This window comes from Myripristis murdjan, chromosome 4, assembly GCF_902150065.1.
Source record: "Myripristis murdjan chromosome 4, fMyrMur1.1, whole genome shotgun sequence".
Classification (NCBI taxonomy): Eukaryota; Metazoa; Chordata; class Actinopteri; order Holocentriformes; family Holocentridae; genus Myripristis; species Myripristis murdjan.
The window spans coordinates 12,505,253-12,529,837 of NC_043983.1; the positions used below are offsets into that span (position 1 = coordinate 12,505,253).

Genomic DNA, 24,585 nt, shown 5'->3' on the forward strand with positions numbered 1-24,585 from the left:
CCCCTGTTTGCTTCCTCCCGTTCCTCCCTCTTCCCCTCCTCCTCCTCCTTCTCTCCTCCAGTTCCTGTTACAGAGAAAACACATGACATGAGTTGAATCTTGTCCCTCCATCTCTCTATCCCCTTATCCCTCCATCCGTCATTCCAGAGGGTAGAGAGTTCAGTCTATAAAGCAAACGGACAGAGAGGCTCTTATTGCTGCGTCTGATGTCCCTCCAGCCCCAGCTCTGCCTCCTCTCCCTCTATTCTGACCTATTTAGCAACAGGTTTTTTTTTTTTTTTTTTTTCATGGGTTGGGGAGAGGACCTGTTGAAAAATGGATGAGTTTACCCAAGTTGCCCTCGGCTTTGATGGAGTTCGCATTACGCCACGCTGGAACCGCTTCCTCCAATAGTTTGTTCCATGGCGGGGAAAACTGTAATCAGTCACTCCAGTCATTATTCATGTTTCGCATCTCCACTTCTATTGTTGGCTTAAGCAAAGAGAAAGAGAGAGCGGGGAATAGAGAGAGTCTCATCGGAGTCCAGTGTTAACTACAGTGTCTTGATCTAAGTTGACCTGTTGCTGGAACCTGAGAGAAAATCTGGCGTCGTCTCCCAAGTCCATGAGCGGAGAGAAAGAGAAAGAGAGAAGGAGCGAGTGTGTTAGTACACTAACCCATAAACTCTCCCCGAGTGTCCCAGAGTCCCAAACACATTTACTGTAATCCATCACGGTGTGTCGTCACGAGACGCAACTCAGACAATAACAAGTTTCTGCCAAATCTGTGCGTACCGCCTGCCAAGATGTCTTGCACATGAGAAAATTAGTTTGAATAACATAATCACATGGAGAGGCAGACGGATTTTCATGAGTTTCTAGACATTTGATTAAGTAAAAATACATACGCAGACAATGCGAGGCTTGTTGTCTGAGGATGAATAAATTATGCCGCTGCCTCGCGTTTACTGAAACTCCACTGGCACCAGAGCCAAGATTCAAGATGCTGTTGTGATTTGACTCATTGCTTGAGATGTGACTCAGGCCACTTCTGTTTGAGCGGCCAATAAAGTAATCACCTGAGAGTATACTCAATCATCCAGACTCATACAGTCGTACTTGCTGTGTTTGCGTACAGTCAGAATAAGTGGGTGGATTACAGTGGCTGAAATGCCTCCTGTTGGCAAGTGTGCAAACTCAGAAAATCTCATTAGACAAGCTCAGCTATGGGGAAGCTCAGTCATTTCCCCTCTGCAGCTCAGCTCTGCGTGCCAGAAATTTTAAAGAGAGAGGGAGAAAGTCAGAAACAGAGATAAAGAAAGAGAGAGAGAGAGCAAAAGAGAGAGGAAATTAACAAGAGGAAATTAATGTCTAATTGATGATTAGGAGAGATAAACAGGAAAGACTTAAAAGTTAAGGCTAGAACGTGCAAGAAAAGAGAGTAAAGAGGGGAAGGGGAAGAAGAAGGAATAATAAAAACAGATAAAAAGCTAACAGACAGTGAAAAAATCGAGGACGGAGGAGCAGTGAGTGAATGGAGTCCTCTAACACCTGGTGCTGTAGGCGTCATTTCTCCTCTTGTGCTCAGTCAGAGGCTGGCTCAGCAGAAATCTGAGTGTCTGCCAGGAGGGCCAATTAGTCGCTCTTATGAAAGCTGCTCTTACATGTTTGAAACAGTCAGATGGGCCTTCTCCCACTGTGCCATTGCAGTCTACCAGCCACAAGGGTCCTAATTCACATTAAATTGCCTGTAATTTGCCAACTATATGACCATCCAGAGTCCTTCCTCTTTCCCTTGCATTCATCCTCCATACATCTGTTATTTTTGGGGATTTCATTTTATTTTTTGTTTTCACCGAATCTGTCTGACTCCACAACTGTGCACTTATCTTTTCATCCCCCCACCCTGTCTCTCTCTCTCTTCTCAGCACATTCCTGACTGACTGTAGCATACAGCTGGCTCGACTTATAGCCTACCCCCCAGTCTGCTTGATTAGCTTTGGTTTTGTGGCCCGGGGGCCTTTGAGTCCTGTCTGTTGATCTAAGGCTTCAGCAGAAACACCAGTGTTGCAAAAACCAATTGAAGTGGAAGGAGCCTCTTTATGTGCTAAAGCGTCCAGGCAATCCCCAGCGCTCAGATGTCTGGAGACAAATCTTTATGTGCTTTTGGATTAGGTGCTGTGAGGCACACCAGCCAGCCATCCTATCCTCTGCCATGCGCCCTCTCATTCCTCATTGTTATTCCAGTAGAAGTGTAGCTTTCAGATGCCCATGCATTACCAATAAAACACCAAGCTGTAGTATATGATAAAACTTTGCATGTAAAGAACTAATTCAGTCAAGGCAGATCTTTGATGTTCAAAGTTCTTCCTTTTATTTATTGTGTGGTAACGGGATGGATTGTATTATTGAACAGATGGTGAAACGGGGGATCTGAAGGCCTCGTTTTCAGGTTTGAAGCGCATCTGTTGACTCTCCATCTGCCCCCTCTCCCTGTGCCCCCCCCACCCCACCCCTCTCTTCTCTTTGTCTCCCCAACAGTCCAGTCCTGTAATGTCAGGTGTATGAACGGAGGCAGCTGCCAGGAGGACTCATGCACCTGCCAGAAGGGCTACACAGGCAGTCACTGTGGACAGCGTGAGTGCAAGCTGCTGCAGAGTCAGCACACCTGGTTGTGAACGTGTGTGTGTGTGTGTGTGTGTGTGTGTGTGTGTGTGTGTGTGTGTGTGTGTGTGTGTTTTGTTGTATTTCTGTATTATTTTGTTGTATTTCTGTACTTATGAGAACCAAAAAGTCACCTTACAAACGTCGAAAATTGAGGAAAACCAACAACTAGCCTACAGAATAAAAAGGGCCTGTGTTTCAAACCAAGGATAGAATTAAGATTAAGGTTAGGGGATGAATTTAGCAGTAGTTCTCAACCTTTTTGGTGTTAAGGACCGCTCAAATTGATACACATCAGGCTACAGACCCATATTTGATAAAATCTCAGTGATTCCCACCTCATAAGATTTAGTTGTCCCATAATTGTTTGTACTGTAGATTGGCAGATAAACAGTGAGGAGTGTGAAATCTATGAACACAATAGTTATTCTTATATAGGCTAACTAATGAAATAACAGTGAAATTCAAATATTCCCCATTTTTCCGGGGACCACCCGTAACCCTCTCAAGGATCCCTGGAGGTCCTCGGACTCCAGGTTGAGAGCTGCTGATCTAAAGAATGACCAAAAGATCACAGAAAAAAAATAGTAGTATGAAAAAAATCAGAATTTTGCATATTAAAAAGTTTTGTTGATTGGCTTATGTCTCACTCATCTGGTGAGGCCCAAAAAGGATCTCATGACCCCCTGGAGGGTCCCGAACCCCAGTGTGAGAACTACTGGAATATAGTTGACGAAGGTCCTCACAAACACAGTAAAGCAAACGTGGATGTGGGTGTGTGTGTGTTAGTATGGAAGTGGTGTGTATTGTGGTATTGAAAGGTGCCTGTTTGAATTTTGTCGTGGATTTATGATTGTGTGCTTGTGAGAAAGTGAACCTGTAAGCTTGGGGATCAAAGTGTGTGTGTCCATGTGTGTGTGTGTGTGGAGAAAGAGAGAAGGGAGAAAGTGAGAGAGTTCGTGCTTGTCTGCTAAGTGTAATGTATACTTACCTGTGAATCTTCACCACGCTCTCTCTCTTCCCCCGTCTCCTATAGCTGTGTGTGAGAACGGCTGCCAGAACGGGGGGCGCTGCATCGGGCCAAACAGATGCGCCTGTGTCTACGGCTTCACTGGCCCACAGTGCGAGAGAGGTAGGACCCCCTCCTGACACCCATGCTGACACAGCGCAGCCTGCTTTTCCATTATTTTCATAACAGTTCAACACAGACCAGGATGTAGCAAGACACAGCTCAAAAAAAGTTCAAATGTCAAGGAGAGAGTGCAAAGATCAACAGAAACTGAAATAAACTACAAATCAAATGACATCCAAATGCACCAACTAATAGGTCTACAGTCGAGGTTTAGTCGCAAAGAATTGGCACAATAGCAAAGAAGCCTATAAAACATATCTGACACCAGTGTTCAAAACAGAGAAAGCCACTGATGCTGACATTGTGCCATAATCATTATAAGGCATTATATGTTTTAAAGCAAATATTGTCTGTCATATAGCATCTTATAGCCTTTACACTCAATGCACTGTTTTGTTGAAGAGTGTCCTGTGTGATGTCTGATGTGGGGTTTGTCAGGTGCCACGGCAACAGCGATGGCTTTGGCTATCTCAGCCTGGGAGTTAAAGCCCCAAACCAGCACATGTCCTGTTACAATGTGGCTAAGTCAGTGTCCGTCGGGAGTGCAGCCCACGGTGACTCAGCTGTTTTGTGGTGACCGGAGTGTCGCATGTATTGCAGACTGGGGCTTCATGGCATTTCTTAAGATGTTTATGATCTGCTTTACTCGATTCACCTGATTCACTTGTTGAACCTTCTCTGCCAGGCATTCACAATTGCAATAACTAAAATACAAAAAAATGAAACTCAAATAAAAAAAAAAAAAACAACTCAAACTTAAACTCACTTGATTTTTTTTTCTCTTTACAAATAACTTTATTACAGAACAACGAGCTAGGTACTCAGTTTTGTTCTAATATGCATTATTTGGTTTGGGATTTATCCACACCAGTTACTGTCTTCCGTTTGAGGTGAAGCAAGCAGAAATATATGCAAATAAATCAAATATTGGTCAACAACATATGTAGATGATCATTTTCCTCTCAGTAGTAGCCTGGTTCTACTTTCCCCGTCAGCTATTAATACTACTTGTACTTGATAAAGCAGAACATGTGTCTGCATTGTTTCAGTTTTCAGGAGGTGCACGACATGTGTTTTACGTCTTGTAAGACCTTAGAAATTACAGAAAATGAGAAATAAGCAACAGAAAATAAGTAGTACAACATTCGATCCTAAATTAGCAAATGGTGCCAGTGTGGTGGAAAAACCTTACAGTTAACCCCTGTGGTTGTATCGATCTTTACCCGTTTCCCTGGGAGTCGACCCACCAGTGATCTGACTGGGCAAGAGATGGACGCCATGCAGTCAGACTGGGGGTGGCTCGCCAGTCCTTTTCTCCACATACACACACACACACACACACACAGAGAGAGAGAGAAACACCCTCCCATGTGTTCTGGAAGATATCTCAACAGGAAGGCATTCAGGCTTTGATGTTTTGATGCAGTCACACAAGATGTTCCTATCAGTCCAGACTCGCTGTGTTAATTCATTATTTCAGCACTTAGAGAGTGTTCAGAGTGCAGAGGCTCTTCTATCTCAGATGACCTCACACCGTGTGTATGGTAAGCACAGACACACAGAGGGTGTTTGTCTTTGTGAGCCTTAAATAGAAGCTGTGATGCATGTGTGTATGAGTGTTTTTAGATGGTCAGGAGGCCCAGATGGGACCTGACAGTAGTGCATTGTGGGCGGCTGACACTCTCCTTTGGAAGAGTGTCTGGAAGCATGGATGGATGGATGGATGGATGGATGGATGGATGGAGCCTCTCAAACCTTTCCCATCACCTAACTCACCTTTCCCCTGACCCTTACCTTTCACCTTCCCTTGCTTCCTGGCTCCTCCCTCCCCTGAACTGCTTCATAAAGCTGAGGAAAGTTCCTGGCCTGCAGCTCCCCTCACCTCATTTGCCTCTGGCCTGACCTTTTGGCTTGGCTGCCCTTCTTCCTCATCCCCTTCCTGCTTGTTTAGAAAATGCCACAAACCCTCATCACTACTGCGACCCTTAGCATCCCTCTCTCCAGTCTTTCTTCTGCTCTTAACTTTGGCCACCAACTTCTAGAACGTCTTTCGCCCCCCTCTCTCTCCTGACCTTTCTCCTTTCTTCTCTCATACCCCCTCCCCTCCTTTTTTCCTCCATGCAACTCTGGGGTCTTGTTTTCTTGGAAAACACAACACCAGAAGGGGGGTTGAGTTTTTCAGAGGGAGTATTGCAGACATCTGGCAATAAATACCCCTCCACCCCGATCCCCAAAGGACCAACAGAATAGACTTTCTTTGTGGAGCAGTGGACATTTCCTGACGAGGAGTGGAGCAAGGTAGGGAGGCAGAGAGAAAAGGATGGAGGGATGGAAGGAGGGCGGGACAAAATGAAAATGGACTACCCAGCTGTGTACACACAGCCTGGCGGAGGCGAGCACAAACAATCTCATCTCCGTGTTAGAGAAGCGGGGAGACCGCTGGACCCCAGTAGCCACACGTGAAACACCCACTTTTGAATCCTCATGTGTGTGTGGTGCCGCTAGTTTCACTGTGGTCTGGGTAAAAATATGGTTAAAGACCACTTGTCACAGTCGTGTATAGATGCTACAACTGCCATCTTTTTCTTTTTCTTTTCTGAAGATGCCCCACCTATGTAAACATCAGAGCAGACTGCTGTAGTGTTGAATTTTTAGTTATATTTTTTCTTCTCATTTTCTTTGTTACATTGGGAAAAACTATTTCACCTTCAAATGTTCTTTCTCAAGGAGATGCATATTATTTGATGGCACATGTTTGAAATTATTTCAATGCCCTGCAAATTTCTAAAGTATGGGTTTTGGATTGAAAATATTCAAGAACCACCAGAGTGGCCTCCTGGTAACCTCACAGTTCTGTATGTAGATTGTGGTTTTAGAGTTTGTGTAACCGAAGCCATGAGTCAGGACTGAGTCAGTAGATTTACCGCGTGATTCAGAGAGAGAACTGTTGATCAACCCAGATAATTAAGGCAGTGAAAGTTAACCAGTATCGGTGAACCGGGTTTATGTGAGAGAGTCATGGGAAACTATTGCACGTGTGTGTGTGGGGGGGGATGTGCATGTGTGTCTGTGTGTGAATGCATATGCATGTGTCTGAGGCTTGCTGACTTTGGCAAACTTGGGAATGAGTTACAGTGTAGACTGACAGGCCCCTCACTGATCAATTACATTTTCAAACATCCAACACCAGCTCTCTTTAATTATGCAACATCCATGTGTGTGTGTGTGTTTGTGCACACACTCCGTGCATGCATGTGCCTGTGCATGCACATGCACAGACATTTGTGAATTTGAATTTGCGACACAGATACATGTGCAGCATATGTCAGTGCCTGTCCTAAAGCATGTGTTGGTGTGTGTGTGTGTAATGCATGTATTCACACCATTCCATTTCACATGCAGGCACAGTAACAGGGAGTTGTGCTAATGTGTGGGTAACACTTTTTAATAACCATCATTAATAAACAGTACATAGTAAATTAAACTTTAGTTAATAGTTATTTACATTAAACAAAAAAAATGAAATAATAATGAATAATTTGTTAAACCATCTATGAACATTATTTATATGGTTATTATAAAACTGAAAGGTAGATGAGAAGAAGTTATCATAAGGTGTTGCCTGTGTGTTTGCTGTGCTCTAAAAGTGCTCTGTCTAATCTTCCTCAGTCGGCCTGCTCAGCCTCTGTGGTCAGACCTAATCCCAGCTCACTGCCTAGTCCAGCCCAAATAAACCAAGACTCGCAGGGGAGCTATTCCGCCCCCTGCCAGTGACATCAGGGGCATGTTGAGATGCTGGAAATGCAGGAAGTGTTGCTATTTCTGCTCTGTTGACTCTGGATGAGAGTGGACAGAACATGGCTACACAGGAGCGGACATGGCTGCCCCCCCCCCCAAAAAAAGGGGGCAACCACGGGTCAATCTGTGTATCTCAGTGGAAAATATTCCCAGTGACAATTTGCTCCTCAGTCAGCCAATATGGAGCCCTGCTAAATTTGAACTACAGGAAAGATATAAATTTTACACAAATGCAGTAGGACATGCTCTCAGTAATATGGAAAAAGTTAATATGGAAAAAAATGTTGTTTAGCATACAGTGTGTGTGTGTTTCCCATGTGGAGAGAGCAACGGCGTCCAGCCACCCAGCAGCAAATGTGAACAGCAACAGAGAGAACAACTGTGAGTCCCACAGTACTACGTTTGAATCTGTGTCTTGAAAAGTGTCTCACCGGACTTTCTCCACAAAACGAGCCGCCCTGCTTCATCCAGATGTTGTCTCTGATTATGTTCTTCTAGCGACATCAACATGTTACTTTTAATGTGTGATTAGGAAACTCACATTTCACATGCTGCTTTTTATTCTCTGCTTTTTATGGGGCCACTAAATTTTAATTATTCATCTCATAAACAAAAACCCAAGGGGAATTATCCAAAGGTGCACAAGCCAAATGTAGAGACTCTCTTTTGTTCAAATCAATATCTGAGTGGTGTCTTGGGATCGCGGTGATGGCTGCCTTTGGTCTTGGCTGATGGAAAATCGGTTGATTTACTCTCACTACAGTGAAGACGGAACTACAAAGACTTCCCTTCACTGAATAGGGTCCTCCCTTGAGTAGTGGGTGTTGATGGAGACTGGAGCCCACTTGCCTGACTGTGTTTGCGCGGCCGTGTCTGCATTCAATAATGGATTATTGTTCCACTTCTCAGCACTGATTTGACAGAAGGTTTCTCAAAACAGACAAAAATAGCCACAGAAGTAGGAATAGACTTTAAAGCACAATGGGAGAGACATTATAGAAACAATGAAGACCTAGGCAAACTGTTAATGCCACTAAGATGTTGCTGTGACACCATAGTCCCAGTGTGGGTCAATACATGCACATTAGCAAAAGTATTGTGTTTAAATAGTCAGAAATGTTTTTTTAATTTTGCACTTTATTGCACTTTAGGGAAGGTCCTTAGAGCCTGTGTCGATTAAGTATAGTTTTTCCACATACGTGCATGTGGAAATGTATAATAACCCTCAGTGTTTTTATGTTTCACAATGCTCTCCGTTAACATCATGTTCAGTATAGCAGTCAGCCAAAGAGCCAGGCTGGTGCCAAAAGCATTTCAAATGGCTGCAGATTATGATCCACTATTGAGGGCTTATCTTTCCCACAGCCACTCTCCTACAGATCTTGCCCTTCCCGTGTGTGTGTGTGTGTGTGTGTGTGTTTTAAACATTTAGTCACGTTTGGGTGACTTCCTTTGGTGTGGGAGAAATGAATGGAGCCAAGACTTCTCCAGGGATGATTGGGGCTTAGGAAAAGAGAGATTTAAAGCCAGTTGATAATGGCTTTGATAACACTAACAAAGATGGCTATAGTTGGCCCAGATGAGAATACACACACACACACAGAGACACACACACAGGCATGCCCACGCATGTGCACACCTATACACATATGCACAAACAAACAAGCCCACGTGTTTGAATCATTTATTTATATCCACATCAGCAGAAGGACGCAGGGACACAAACAACTCGATGCAATCAGATGTTCCACCAGACCCGCCAGCTAGACATGTGCTCTGTGCTGAATACACACACACACACACACACAAACACACACACACACATGTACACACCGAGGATAATTAGAAAATTTGTTTCTCAACAGGTGAAGTAACGCAATGACTTGTGGTGAGGTGTAGATGCTTGTCTGTTTAGATCCGGAGTAAATCTTCCATCGTCCAGCTGTATAAAGTCTAGAGAGGACATCCGGTTAGGAAACACACACACACACACACACACACACACACACACACACAGACAGTGGCCAGAATATATTTCTTCTCTTTATTCATCTGACTAGTTGACCCCTTCAGACCAAAGTGTGTGTGAACAGCGCTGGCTCGGTTCCCATGTAATCAACTCATGTTTCATGAATTCCTTATCTTCGAAAACACTCCCATCGCGGGAATACTATAAATATATCACCCATTATTAATCTCTCCGAAATGGGATTTCTGTTCTCTTTCACACACACACACACACACACACACACACACACTCTCTCTTTCTCTCCTCGGTGCTCCTTCCCAGCTCAGGTCAGCGCTCCCTCCCGTCTCTCTGATCTCACAACTGGACAGGTTCGATGGGAAAGTGTTTTCCCCGAAGACTTTGCGTTCCAGACAGGATTAAAGACTTTCTCACTTTGGCCTTTACAGTATTTTATCTTCTTCCCGTCCAACTTTGATCAGAGCAGGAGGAAAAGTCAATAGGCTTTGAGGAACGATCACGTTTGTCTGCAGCACCAGACTCTTAGTGTATGGTTGGCTTGACTACAAAAACATTATTATACGCGACTGGCCTGATCACATTAACGGTGCCATACGTGATTGGCCGGCTAATATGGGAGGACTGATTTGGTTGAAAGGTCGCGGGGTGCATGTGTGACCTTTTTAACCATATTCTGGGCTGTGTTGCAGCTGGCCAGCGATTACTGGCAGCTTTTATTAGAACTGGCGATGATTATGAAATGAAAAGGCAACACAAACCCATAAGAATGAGGAGACTCCATTAGGTTTGACACAGGGGTGGACGCTGATGATTTTTCATTATGGGAAGAAGAGGATGTTGATTCATAGTGATGTATGCTGGATGTGCTGGGTGGTATAGAGCTTATGAATGAAACTGGAGACACCTGGATGGGAGACAGAGGTTGCTATTGCTAAATGTGGAGTTAAGTTGAGTGTGTTTTTTGGGGGGAGGAATAAGACGTAGAATGATTGAAAATAGAGGAGAAAAGGGAGGATCTGGTGAATGTTTTGATCTATTGAGCAATTTGAACTGTAATCAGACCAAATTGCTTCCGAATGTTGTCGACTTGACCGAGCCAGGCTGTTGGATCGCTCTCCTTTCCTAACCTGCACGCACACTGGATGTACATACATACATACATACATACATGTACACACACGAGTGCCCAGGTGTGCGTGGTCATGCCATCATGCACTGACACGTGTGTTAAAACACTGGCCAAAACTCATCAGGCGAAAATGTGTTTTTCTCCGCACATGATTTTACTCACTAGACAAGCCAAAGCCTGTACGATGCACACACTCTCATTCATTCACACAATTGCACGTGTGTGGACTCGTGGTCAGTGTGCCAGCTCTGTCAGTCAGGCGGTGAGAGCTCTTTGTGGGTGTCTGGGAGACAGAGAGGCAGGCGGCCCTTCCTCGCTGTTTGTTATTCAGTCCATTAAAAGAAAGCTGGGATTGCTGCTCCAGTCTTTTGTTTGGCCCGACGCTGCAGCACGGGCAGACGCTGTGTTTTCCTTCAGGCGCGTGTGTGTATGTGCGTGACACCGAGACAGAGAAAGAGAGTGTGTGAGCGATTGGGAGACGGCATGTGTGTTGCATACGTACTGAAACAAGCACACACACACACACACACACACACAACTTTGCTGAACTTGGCTGCTGCGATGGGTCGCCTTGTGTTGTTGGATGGTCAGAGTCCAGTCTTCTCTTCTCAGCATCAAAGACTGCAAGGCTGGCATAAATACTGAAATATCAATCTTTATCCTCTAATTTTCTTCCTTTTAAATTTCTTTTCTTGTCCTTTTCTTGCCTTATTTTTCTCTCAAGTTAATCATCTAGCACCAAAACATGACACGCTGTAGACTAAGTGTGTAGTAAATACCATATTAGCAGCTCTTATCAGGAGACCCAACAGCATTAGGTTTCAGCTGAGCGTAGCGTTATCTGTACATTTGCCAAAGACTGAAGGAAGAATGGAAGAAGAGTCACCGGGGTTGGGAGGGAAGGTGTGTGCATGTGTGTGTTTGTCTGTGTGTACGCAGGTGTGTGTGTGTGCATGTAACTTGGTGCATTGGTGTCTGGGATATGAATAGACACATCTGGCCTCGAGGTTGTCCCTCTGCTGTGCCGACCAGGCCGCATTAACCCGAGCCAGATGTGAGCGGCGGAAGACTCAGCAGTGGGTCTCAGCAGCTCAGAGGGGAAGCCACATTCCTTCACTCAAATTGTGCAGGAAAGATTGTCAGGTCACTCGTGAGTGAGAGAGAAAAGATTAGATAGTGGTAGGTAGACAGGCAGGGAAGGGAGAGAGGAAGACAGGCAGACAGAGAGAGAGGGAGAGAGAGAGCAGATATGGGCAGAGAGAAATAAAGACAGATGGACAAGAGAGACAGCTGGCGGGAGCTCCAAGCTTCACTCTGCATGATCAGTTTGACCTACTTTCTTCCCTTTTTCTCTCTCTCTCTCCCTCTCCCTCTCCCTCCAGTACCTTTCATGTAGTACAAGGAACCAATAAGGCCAATAAGAGAAGGAATCCCACCAGAAACCACCACTGATTCCTATCTGTCAGTGGATCCGTTCTGTCCTTCACAACCAAACACGGGACTCTCTCTCTCTGCACATCTCCGGTTCCCTCGCCCCTGTCAGAGCCTTGGCTAACCAACCATGCAGTTTCTCTTTCATCTCCACTGTGACAATCTAACAATCTACCTTTTTTAATGAGGGCTATATTAACTTTGGCGCCACTGCAGTGAACTTAATAAGGGTTTCACCCGTAAGGGAGGCCGTCATTAGGCACTTTGCTGAGATTGAAGGGACAGACATAGTATTGCTTAGATGATTCCAGCATGAGGTCATTGTGTCTGATTTGCGACGTGCAGTTAACAAGATTATGCCGCGGGTTTTTTCGCTGGCAAGCAGCAGTGCAGTAAGGAGGCAAGGTGGTCTCTGGACTAAAGGACATTTTGTTCTCATTAATGTGCTTGCACTTGCACAATACGAGTGTGACTGTACTGCTTTACAGTCAATAAACACTCATCAGCTTACTTGGAATTTCGTAGTGAACAAGCGGCTTTCCAGTAAGCGTCCACCTTACTGAAGTGTTTTTGAGCAAAACACTGAATTCCCACCAGCTCCAGACCCTGAACTCTGACCTCCCAGAGTGGTGGGACAAACAAAAAGAGAATTAAAAAAAATGAACTATCAAGTCATCAGTAAAAAAAATCTGTGATAAATCTAGTGGGGCTGAAAAAATTAATAGAAATATTATCAAAACTGGCGCTATCCACACCATTTTTTTAGACAGTTAAAATTTGTGACAAAGTGCCATTATAAATGAAGAATTGTGGTGATGTAGAAATGCCCAGGCCAACAAATTGTATACTCCACACGTTAAAAAACATGTTTGTTTGATACAGACCCCAGAAAAAAAAATATATTTTAACATTTTTTTAGGGATAATAAAAATTATAGTGTGAACATTAGCCTTCCCACTCAAATTGTGAATCATATCGAAATTCTATCTGTCTTCTATCTGGATTTTTTAGCACAGTGCAAAGCCCTAAATTTTACTAAGTTGGCGAAAGTACCTGAAGTTTAGCAGTTTTATTTGTATAGCTTTTGCTTGGTAAGTGGTGTGAAAATACCTTTGCTCTAGTGTCTTCACCAGGAATGACAGTCATGGGATAATTGTTATTGATGGGTAGCAGGACTTATACCCTGCCATTATCAGGCTATACGGTTACATGGGAACAGAAACCATCACTGTTCAGCTCACCACCAACCCATAGTTAATGCACTGGAATGTGCCTCAGTGTATGTCAAACCAACGGGTTCACTTCTTATCACACAGATTAAATTCATAGCAACCATTCCACTCCTGTCAGGAAATTCCTGCTGAAGGCCACTGTGTGGATGTGTGTTGCGGTTTAGTTTGACATTGTAGCTGAATAAATGAGAAAATGACTTAATTAAATCATGCCTCCTCACATGGCCTGTAAGGCTGCTTTCAGCTCTGTTTAAGTCCTGCTAAACCTGCTGTATGAAAATGCATCTCACCTCAGCCCAGCGCTTAATCCAGAGTTTAAAAACTCCAATAAAACTGTGTGGAAGTTCAATGTGTTTAACATTCCTGTGAGTCGTCACTCCTCATCTCACCCACTAATGGATTTTTTTTCCATTTCCATTCCTCCTTTTTTCTCTCTCAAGAGAAATAATTTCTCATACAATATATGTGCCCTGTGGAGTGCTATTGAATATTGCTCAGGAAATGTCAGACCAAATGAATTAATGGACTATTGAATCAGTCAGTTGGGTAATGAAGGAATCATGCCTCCTCCTTGAGGAACAACTACTCATTCATTCACACAGTTGCAGGTCTGTGGGCGAACAGTGTGCCAGCTCAGTCAATCAGGCGGTGAGAGGTCTTTGCAAGTGATCAAATAATCAATAAGTTAACAAAGGATTCATGCCTGTGTCCCACCCCAGACTACCGGACCGGGCCGTGCTTCACCCAGGTGCACAACCAGATGTGCCAGGGACAGCTCAGCGGCATCGTCTGCACCAAGACCCTCTGCTGCGCTACTATTGGCCGGGCTTGGGGCCACCCGTGTGAGCAGTGCCCCGCCCAGCCACACCCCTGCAGACGAGGCTTCATTCCCAACATCCGAACCGGAGCCTGCCAAGGTGGGAACAAAGCACACACACATACAACTTTCCGCCTTCCTGTCTTTCTCTTACGCACTGACACACGTGGCAGATCTTTTTTGTAACTTGATAGAAACACTCAGACACAAACACATGCATGCTCACACACACACCATCACCGCAATAAACCCTGTAACCATTACTTTGACTGTCATCAGCTCGACTGAAATTCCTGCCAGCAACATCCTGGACCTAATGTCAGCAACACCACGGGTGTTTACATGCACACAGAGTGCTGGTTGATGCTTGTGTAGCAGAAGCCACTTAAATGCAAGTGTTCCAGTCACAAATATTCCAGTGAACAGACATAAATATAACACTTTAATACGGGATGTGATATCGGTAAATAGGTCAAGGCATTATTTATATCAATCCCGGCTGGTATCAACATATTCCAGCTGTCATATTTGAGTGTCTCAAAGTCAAGATGTGAGCTCATCCCGGCTATTGTAAACAGGATACAGTGCAAACATGTATCACCTCTTAAAGGTGCATTGCGCAAAGTTGCTGAGGGTCATTTGAAGTGAGGACACTTTAGACTCAACTGACAAAAAAACTTGAAATAAGCATGCAATCTAATAGAGAGCATTTGTGACTCAGTTATCAAATGATGTGCTTATTCCATAGTTTTTCTCAGTTGAGCCATAAGGACGGCTCTTCATTATCGCATGGTGCACCTTTAAACGAAATACTTAGTATCCCAAATGATATCACAACATTAACGGCCATTTAAATGGAATTTTTATAAGAGAAATAGATACAGCTCACAGCACTATTATACATGTTTTTCACTCAAATGACATAGTTGCCAGTGTTTACGTGATTACAGTATACTTAAAGAAGAACCAAACATCAGAATGAGGCTAAGTGGGCACAAGAGGGAAGGAGAGACACATAAAGAGCGATGTGTGAGAGCAAATATGAACTGAGATTCACCTTCCTTCATCAACATTCCTCCTGCTGGTGTCCCAGAACCCCCCAGGCCAGGGTCTGTCTGTGTCAACTCTCTCTCTCTCTCTCTCTCTCGCTCTCTCTCTCTCTCTCTCACTGTGTGTGCATGCCTCTCTAATATCCTATGGGCTGACCAGACTAAGCCATAAGCCTGCATCAATAAATGACACATGTGGAGGTCATGTCCCCTGCTAGATGAGCCCAGCGAGGCGCTTTAGTTCCTCCTCTGGAGCGGACCCACCCAGTGTCCCCTTAGGGAGAGTTTAATGGTACGTGTCTAGCTGACGCCCCCGCAGAAGGCCATCGTGGTTTTGTCTAAAAGTGTTTTTGAAGCTCAAAGCACCTGGCCACGCTTAAAACACATCGCCAACAGTGCAATTATACCATACTTACATAGTATTTAGTGACACGGCCAGAGATATAATGTCACTTCCACATGTAAAACGAAGCTAAAGGAAACATTTTACAAATGCAGTTAATTTGTAATTTAACGTGTATTTTAATTCTACGGCATGTCAGTTTTTAATTTGATGTATTTCCAGTTGAGACGGGTTCTTGGGACCAGGCCTAACAAATGGAGGCATCTTTCAAAAGTGTAAACCAATGCTTGGCATGGAAATTAGCTAACAAGTTGGATAAAAATCATTTTTCATTTCACTGGGACTTAAACAATTATTATTAATGGAACACCATGGAGGGAGGATATTCAAATTTTCTGTCCATCAGTGATTAATGTCCACCTGGCAAACACGCTTAAATTCATTAGCAAAACACGCCAACGTGATGTCACACTTGGCTTTGTTTGAGATATAATAGCACAGCAATTGTACCTCGATATCACTTTAGGTCTGCACTCATTATTTATGACAGCAGTTCAAGAAGGTAGTACATCTGGCAGCAGGCGATGGTTCATATTTAGCCCTCTGACTTCCTTCCTTCTGGACATGGTTGCCAGGTTTCTCATCTGCTAAAGGTATGCCAGTATGAGACTTTTTTTTTTTTTCCGCCCTTTTCTTCTCCCATCAATCTCTCGCTCTCGTCCATCAATCACTCATTTCTCTCTGACTCACCCTCTCTCTCTCTTCCTCTCTCTCTCTCTCTGTGGTTCCCATTTTGCTCCTTTCTGTATCTATCACTTGCTTCCTCTCTCTCTCTCTCACTCTCTCTCTAACACACACACACACACACACACACACAGACTAAAGGACACCTAATCGCTTGAGAGCCTAGAGCAAAGTCTTGCTGGCAGCAGTACAAAGCACACATGACCATGAATCCAAATGTAAGGATTGCATTCCAGGCTCCGCATCAGGATGTTGGCCAGTACACACACACACACACACACACACACTCTCGCTCTCTCTTTCTGTCTCACTCCATGTCTCACTCTCTCAGCCTTTGGCATAGAGTGTTCCCCCACACCAGACCATATTTTCAGCATTTGTTAAAAAGGGAGCAGAGTTCGAAGGTATTCAGATGATTAGAAACAGCTTTGAGTGTGTCTTTGAGTGTGTGATTGTGTGTGTGTGTGTGTGTGTGTGTGTGTGTGTGTGCGCGCGCGTGTATGCACACGTCCGCATATGTGCATGCATTTTTTGTTTTTGGAGGCTTTGGCTGCACATCTGCAAGTCCTGCCAGCATCCCGCTCACTGACTGGCACAGAGGTGAACTATTATAAGCCCACTGTGTGTGTGTGTGTGTGTGTGTGTGTGTGTGTGTGTGTGTGTGTGTGTGTGTGTGTGTGTGTGTGAATGTATACTGGATCAGAAGTCTCCCAAGTCCCTCACTCACGATGACTAGTCCAGAACCCACCCTCTCACATATCCCCAGTACCGACAGGAGTGACTCACATTGAATGCTGGGAAATTCGTGCATTTATGAAGCCATTTCTTGTTCAAACAAGAGCTGTAGCTGCTCTGTCTGGTAGTGGTCTTACAAATCACAGCCAGTACCAAGTAATTCCACATTTTCCGCCCCACCCTCTTCACAGAATGGCTTAGTAGGTGAATAAAAGACAGTGTTTTGTCACAGAAAGGGAATCTTGGGTCATCTGTCACATTCATGACTGAATACAGCAACATGTCATAGTGTCCACAGGGACAAATGATGTAAATTTTGCATTTCATGGACTGGGGATTGTTTGGACTCAGTAGGCACTAAAGGTTTTAGTAGTTTTTAGTACATTAAGAGCATAGTATAAAGCATCTCCTCAACCAAAGTCCAGATGTCATTTATTATTTGAGCTAAGGGTCTTATTGCCCTATTTCTCCCTGTCGCTCGCCCGGGACTGTTCTCATCCTTTCTCTCTGTCTCTCCTCCTCCCTCTCTCAGATGTGGATGAGTGCCAGGCTGTGCCAGGCCTGTGCGCAGGAGGAAACTGTATCAATACAGTGGGATCCTACGAGTGCAAGTGTCCTGCGGGCCACCGTCAGAGTGACACCAGCCACAAATGTGAAGGTGAGTCTGTTCTGTCCGTCTCAAACACCTTTTGCACATGTTTGCACAGGAATAAGTGATTATGGAAAATGGATGGATGAATCAGTGTCTACAGGATATGCTAAACACATAAGTCAAGGTTAGCATACCCCATTTCACTCCCGTTCCTCCTCAAACATTTCCGAGTCTTTCATCAACTAGAGACAGAGGCGGTGTTTGCGATTCATATGTCTGGCTCAGGCAAAAACCTTGAGACGTTGGACGTTAAGAACAAGTGGACCCAAAGTCCTCTTCCAGCTTTGAGCACGGAAAACATTAATGAACATATTTCAAGTCATCATTAGAGCTAAATAGCAGTTTTAATGAACGTACATACAGTCCAAGTAGTCACAAGATGGAAAAACCTAAGAATAGTAACTCTGTCATGGTTTCATGGAACAGTTTGTCACATTTATTAAACATGAATGGGAGTGAATTGGAGTACTGTAAGTTGGCTTTGACTAATAAACCACCAAAGTATGATTTTGTACACCCTTAAGCAGACGATACTGACGGACAGATACACAGATACACACACAGCACAAGTCGAAATAGGACAGGTATCATCCTTTAAATGATAAAAAAAAAGGGCCCAAGATATTTTGTAATTATGGAGAATGTGTCATGCAGTATAGATATTGCTGTTGTTTGATGTTGGAGTATATAGCCTCTTTTAACAATGCTTTAACTGACCTTTTGGAGAAGTTTTTCATCTAACCTTTATTGTACAGCAAAATGTGCCTCACACGCAACAGTGGACAACATGCCGCACACGCACTGGTTAACAATCCCAGTTAAAGCATCAGTCATCATACAAAAGTCTCTTGTACTCTAATATGAAGCACATTAATGACCATGCTTGATGTATTATGTACATTATTATCTTTATTACAAAGTGAAGAATGATGAGAGAAACATACATGAGGTAGGTCCAGCAGCACAGCGTGATCTGGGGTTCAAACACATATTTCTTGGAAGAAAGAAAGTAGTAAGTCTCCATGTCCTGCTAAAGTGTCCTTGAGCAAGACACTGAATTCCTATCAGCTCCAAGATGCCGATCCTCCACTCATATGTCCGTATGGAAGGACACGCACAATGAGAACCGCCCCAAGGAACAAAGTGTCAATAAACTGTCACAGTGTTTATTATCACACCAGTGACTGGTCGTATTGTAGCGGGGCAGCTCACACATTACACAACATGTGAACTTTGCATATTTGAGAATGTTATTCCACTGCTAATTCAACACAATTTGAAGTAGGTTTAATGTAGTTTTTAATTAGATTGTGTTGAATAAATAACGAGACAGTGGTGGCGGTGGATTTTATGTCACATATAGGCCGCTGGCATCGGTTGACAATCCCCTGACGAGGCTCACGGTGTGATGATATGATCAGAGTTAAAGCACTCTGGACACACACACACACACATGTGAGCACACACAGCAGCATGGGTTCACATTACAATGTGTTGATTGGATGGAATTTAAACAATGCCCAGGCTAAACAGTCTGATAGTTTTCCAGGCAGGGGTTGTGGCTGTTGGACCGAGGCCTATGTGTTCTTAGTCTTTAGGGAGGATTACAGAGAGCTCTTAAACCGATTCAGCCAGATGACATCCATTCTGCTGAACAAGGCCAGCGTTGGACCGCCTGCTGTAGTTTTGTATCACTGTTGGAATGATTGGCTGTACACTCCCCTTGATTAACCTCTAGCATGGCTGCGAGCCGCACCAGATAACAGCGGGAGTGCGCCACACACACACATCCCGACCAGACTATGGCTGCGAACCGGCGTCGCCACCTCCTCAGTCATGACAAGCCGTTAGCGTGAGATGCACAAGGAATGATTTACATGTGAACGAGTCCAGGAGGAAACAGAGACGATGACTTCAGTTAATTCATCCGAGTCCCAGCTCAGTTGTGGCTTTGGGCACCAGCCATGATTCAGGACTTACAGTAAGAACAGTGCGAGAGCTTCCAGGGTTGCTCAACAACGCTGCTCTTGGTCGTGTGTTTGGGTGTGGGTCTTGTTGTCGCATTCCATCCGCTGACCGCAGCACCCAGAGGAGCCGCGCAAATTCGACAAGAGCCAAGGACACTTTGACTGATACAAGGTGGAAACACATCAGGGTCAGGAGCGGCACAGAAACCAGAGAAATGTGTCTGCGCTGACAACAAGACAGAGAGACGAACACACACACAAACACACACTTAAAACGAAACAGCGTGTCCAAGCAAATTGTAGACCTCTGTGCCCGCTCTGTCCTCCACAGGTCACCCGCCCCTCTCTAATCTCATTACCTCGTCATATAGTAAACAGAATTTGCAACTGATGATTATGTGATGAGTGACAAGAGAGAGACAGGCTAAAGAGAGAGAAAGAAAGAGAGAGAGAACAGCTGGTTGGGACGGGACCCTGAGGGTTACCCAGGGGTGAGCGGCTGTTCCTCCTCCACACTGAATGGCTGGATTGTGACTCTCATGTCGTCTGTAGGCTTTCTTCTCTTCAGACGTGGCCCTGGACTCTGAAGTCTGCGGGGTCACGGGCTGGTAGGCGGGATGAAGGGGGGTGGCGGGGCAGCAAGAGGACAATACTGCCCTTGAAAGTCACAATGAAACGAGAGCCTATTGCATCCCTCGTGTGATGCGCTTCCTGTTGAAACAGGTTGTCGGGGCAAGGCTTAACACAGAGGGGCATCTCTCAAAAGTTAAAACCAATGGAATATCAATTAACCCTATAAAGCCTGAACTATGAAAGAATTGGCAGAAAATTCCAATATTTTGAAACTGAACCCTTTATTTAGTCCTATAACAAAATGTAACAAAAAAAATATGTTATTACATATGGTTTTTCTGTTATATCATATCTGACAGTACTTGAAGTGCCAATGGTATGGTCCAGGGTGAACAGGGGATGTGTTCAAAGGTATACAACAGTATTTTGGTCAAGTATTGATTAAACTGAAACAGAATGTGTTATTTTATAACGTGTATCATATATGATACAAATGGCTTCATAGAGTTAAGGAGAGAAAAAAAAGAAAAGGTTTTTGTCCATGCCTACTAGTTCAGCATGATGTCACCAGATACACTGTGGTTGCCCAGGATGTGGAAATAATGGGATTTTGATACAAAAGTTAAAAAAACAAACAAGCAAAAACAGAACATTCTTTGGCATTATTGGTATGTGAAAATTCTGGCATGGCAAATCAGGTAACAAGTAGAAAAATGTCATTTGATAGTGACTTTAAAGGTCGAAACTCATGATATAAGTTTTCAATTTCATACATAACAAAATTATAGCCACATACTTACATCAGATTCCATGCCAACAATTTGTTTAGTGTGATCTTAGAAGACATTTTCAGCTTCATCGCTTGTGCAGTTGCCATGATTCGGTTTTGCTGGACAAAATGGAGACCGTCTCAGATCGACCCACACAGGCCTGGAAATTGCATCATTGTGCTTATTGTTTAGCGTCCACATCACTCGATTCAGGAAATGGATCCTCCGCAGGATTCTGGAAATCTTTTGCCTCAAAACGTTTCCCATGCTGGAGAGCACAAACATTATCTTGCCATTTCAATTTACATCTGGAACTGAATAAGTGCAAAGTGAGCTGAATCTAACCCTGATGTGGTAGTCGCTTTCAGGATTTATCATGTGATTGCTGCAAATGAGGCCTGCAGAATGAGAGCAGAAAGGGCGCTTTATGTCTTAAGGCTTGTAAAAAGAAAGCAGTTGTGACCTATATCTTAAATCACGGGATCTGCGGAAAAACCCACTTTCTATGAAATCTCACATACAATCAGCCCGCGTCCTATGGGAGAGGTTTTTTTTATGGAAGTGCCCTCCTAGTTGATGCACAAACACAGCCCCTCTGAGAGCGCTCCCAGTGAAATTAGTGAGGTTTTGGAGCAGTTAAGATAACGTGCTGTTAAGATGTCAAGGGTGTCTGATCGTTTAAGACACACATCAACCCACCTGGTTTCATAGCTCTCTCAACAGTCTCTCCTTTTTTCTTTTCTTCCTCCACCTCATTCTGCTTCTTTTTCTGCTTCTTCTATTTTCCTTCCATAAATACAGTCGTTTGGCTCCGAACCAGCTGTTACCACTGAACAAAGAAACACTTACGACATCTGGGAGACTTTCTCATTACATACAAGCAGCTCCTCGTTGCTTTGCGTTGACACTCACACACACACGATCTCATACAAAAGATTAAATTAAAAAAAAAAAAAATAGGACACTGGTGCACAAATTGGATACACAAATAAATACATTATCTACAACTTTGGTGCAATATTGCATGCTCACATAAACAAGCAGACACATTTTTGCAGCCATGACAGCTCAGAGGTGAACATTTATCCAGGTGACGGACTTTTCCCTCCACACACACACACTCACACACATACACACACACTCACACTCATACACACACACAGCCAGAGCCACAGCCCTGCCCTTGTGAGTGTAATGTCTGGCCTGCATTTGCTGCTGCTGACACAAGGTTTATTTTACCAGGCTTTTAAAGCTTCACCTCGGCCTTTTGCCATCGATGTCGCACAGGAGTCAGCGGGGGACGAGCAGCCTCTTAGCTTCCCACGGCAGGCGTCATCACACACCCGGAGACCCACCGAGACACACGCACAAACAGAGAAAGACGTACGATGATATACTGTCCGCGCTTTCTCTTTTGGTTGCCCCCAGAAACACAAACACGAGCACACCCTTCACTTTTCCACGCCAAACGGTGCTATGTGTACCACACTGACTGCACACACACACACACACACACACACCGCAATACGCCACACGCACCACGTCTACACTTATACTGCAATTATGCCCTGCAGTGGTACGGTAATTACGAATGCGTATAAATAAGTGTGACACGTCATAAAAACCCAATACCTTCTGGAACTTCACTTTGGGTTTCCCCGTCACGGCGCAGGGAGGCCCCTTCCTTCTGACTAACACGACTTCATGCTGTCATAAAGCGCACCACCCCGAGCGCTGTGGCCAGGTCCTCTCAGGCTGCTCTGCACGGCTTGGCACGCGGCCGCTGGTCACTTCACGTTACTCCCTTGGGTTTATGTTCCTCGTCTAGATTTATCTCCCTTTTTCTACACGGATTTGCCAACCCTCCCGAATTCCCTCCACAGAGTTAACTTTCTCTCTCTCCTCTGATTTTCTCCCGTACTTTAATGAAACTTCAATCTGCCCATTTGCTATACTTGTTATGAACAGTAACACAAAAAAAAAAATCTCACCCCTTCACTATCACTGTTGTTGACAAACAGCCATTTAAATCCGCTGCACCAAAAAATGCAGTCTCCATGGTTACCTCGCTGGCCTCATTACTGAAAACACCACAAGGCGGTGGACCGCCTCTGTTTTTTCCTGTGGCTTGATGACTGAATTTATTGCCTGCTTTAGACAAAATAAGGTTTAGGTTTTGGTCTTGGTGAGCTACAGATAGCAGCAGGAGGTCCAGACAGGACTTTAGAAGTAGAAAACAACTTTATTTGTTTAGCATCTGCTTCTGTTTGACACACGCATTGTCATTGTCATTTCTGAATTTGTATTTTTTTTGGATACATTAAGTTTTTAAAGGAAATTAAAAAAAAAAAAAAATGCCAATGCGGTTTTTGTACTGTGTTTTCACTTATATGTACTGCAGGTTGTCTTTATGCTTAAAATCGCACCAGAATGCAAGAAATCAACCCCAACATCCATCTCTCTATTTCTGGACTCCACTATATGCGACATTTGCACTGATAATGGGGACAAATGATCAGCAACACAGCACATTTGAGCACATGCTGCCGTGGTGGGAATCAAACCCCGGTTCCTTGCAGTGTTAGTGCCATATTTTCACCCACTGAGCCACACAGGACTGCACTTTTTGCCGATTACACGATACTACAGGGTGACTCACCGTCTTGAGTTTTGTGCTCACCACAACACAACAAAAGACGGCTCCGCATGAGGTAATTCCACACAGGAGGACTGCAGATTTCAGATCCTTTCAGTTTGCATCATTCTCCCGAAGGGCAGAAGTTTTGTTCGAAGTGCAGTAAACTTTTATTTTAGCCGTGCTACTGCATCAGGCACATCCGGAGCATTGTGAGATGTTTCATCAGTGGCGTAAAGTGCAATCAACAGATGCCAAGAACTTTGTGTCCTGTGATGTGAGGAACTGTGGAATTTATGATGCAGCTCTGCGTGTGTGTGTGTGTGTGTGTGTGTGTTTCAGATATTGATGAGTGCAGCACCATCTCGGGTGTGTGTGATGGAGGAGAATGCACCAACACTGCTGGCAGCTACGTCTGCACCTGTCCACGAGGCTACATCACCAGCACAGATGGTTCCAGATGTGTGGGTGAGTAACACACACACACACAGTCATACACACAGACATACACACAGACATACACTCATTTCCCCTGTTTCTCCATCTCAATCACATTCTTCCTCACCCCCTGGCTAGCTAAAACCCTCACATCTGGACCGTAACTTCTCTCCTTCCTGCGAATGGCGTTGTGATGAGTCAAGCTGGCCTACGGAGCTGCGGTCACCATGTGCAGGCACACACACGTGCGCTCACTATTTGGCCTTGACAACATTAATCTGCTCTAATGTAGTGCCCCTCTGTCTCATTCACACACACACGCACACGGACACAATTCACGGACATCCACCGTGAAACATTACCAGGTGTTAATGCGCTCCTGCAATCCTCACCCTGCAGTTTGAACCAAAATGGCTGCCACGGTGAAATACAACCAGGTGTTAATATATTATTTCAAGCCTTAGGCCCAAAATGGACAGCTCGGGGCGGCTCTGTTTCCCTCTATCAGCAT

The 24,585-nt window shown here is 44.4% G+C and overlaps 1 protein-coding gene across 1 annotated transcript in view; it reads left to right on the plus strand.

Moving 5' to 3' along the window:
- The window catches only part of fbn2b (fibrillin 2b), a 72,357-nt gene that overhangs the window by 15,265 nt on the left and 32,507 nt on the right, over positions 1-24,585 (plus strand). The window contains exons 5-9 of the mRNA XM_030050163.1: positions 2,520-2,615; positions 3,679-3,774; positions 14,071-14,268; positions 17,572-17,697; positions 23,979-24,104. Of these exons, the coding sequence (XP_029906023.1) occupies positions 2,520-2,615; positions 3,679-3,774; positions 14,071-14,268; positions 17,572-17,697; positions 23,979-24,104 (642 nt within the window). The remainder of the gene's footprint in view (positions 1-2,519; positions 2,616-3,678; positions 3,775-14,070; positions 14,269-17,571; positions 17,698-23,978; positions 24,105-24,585) is intronic.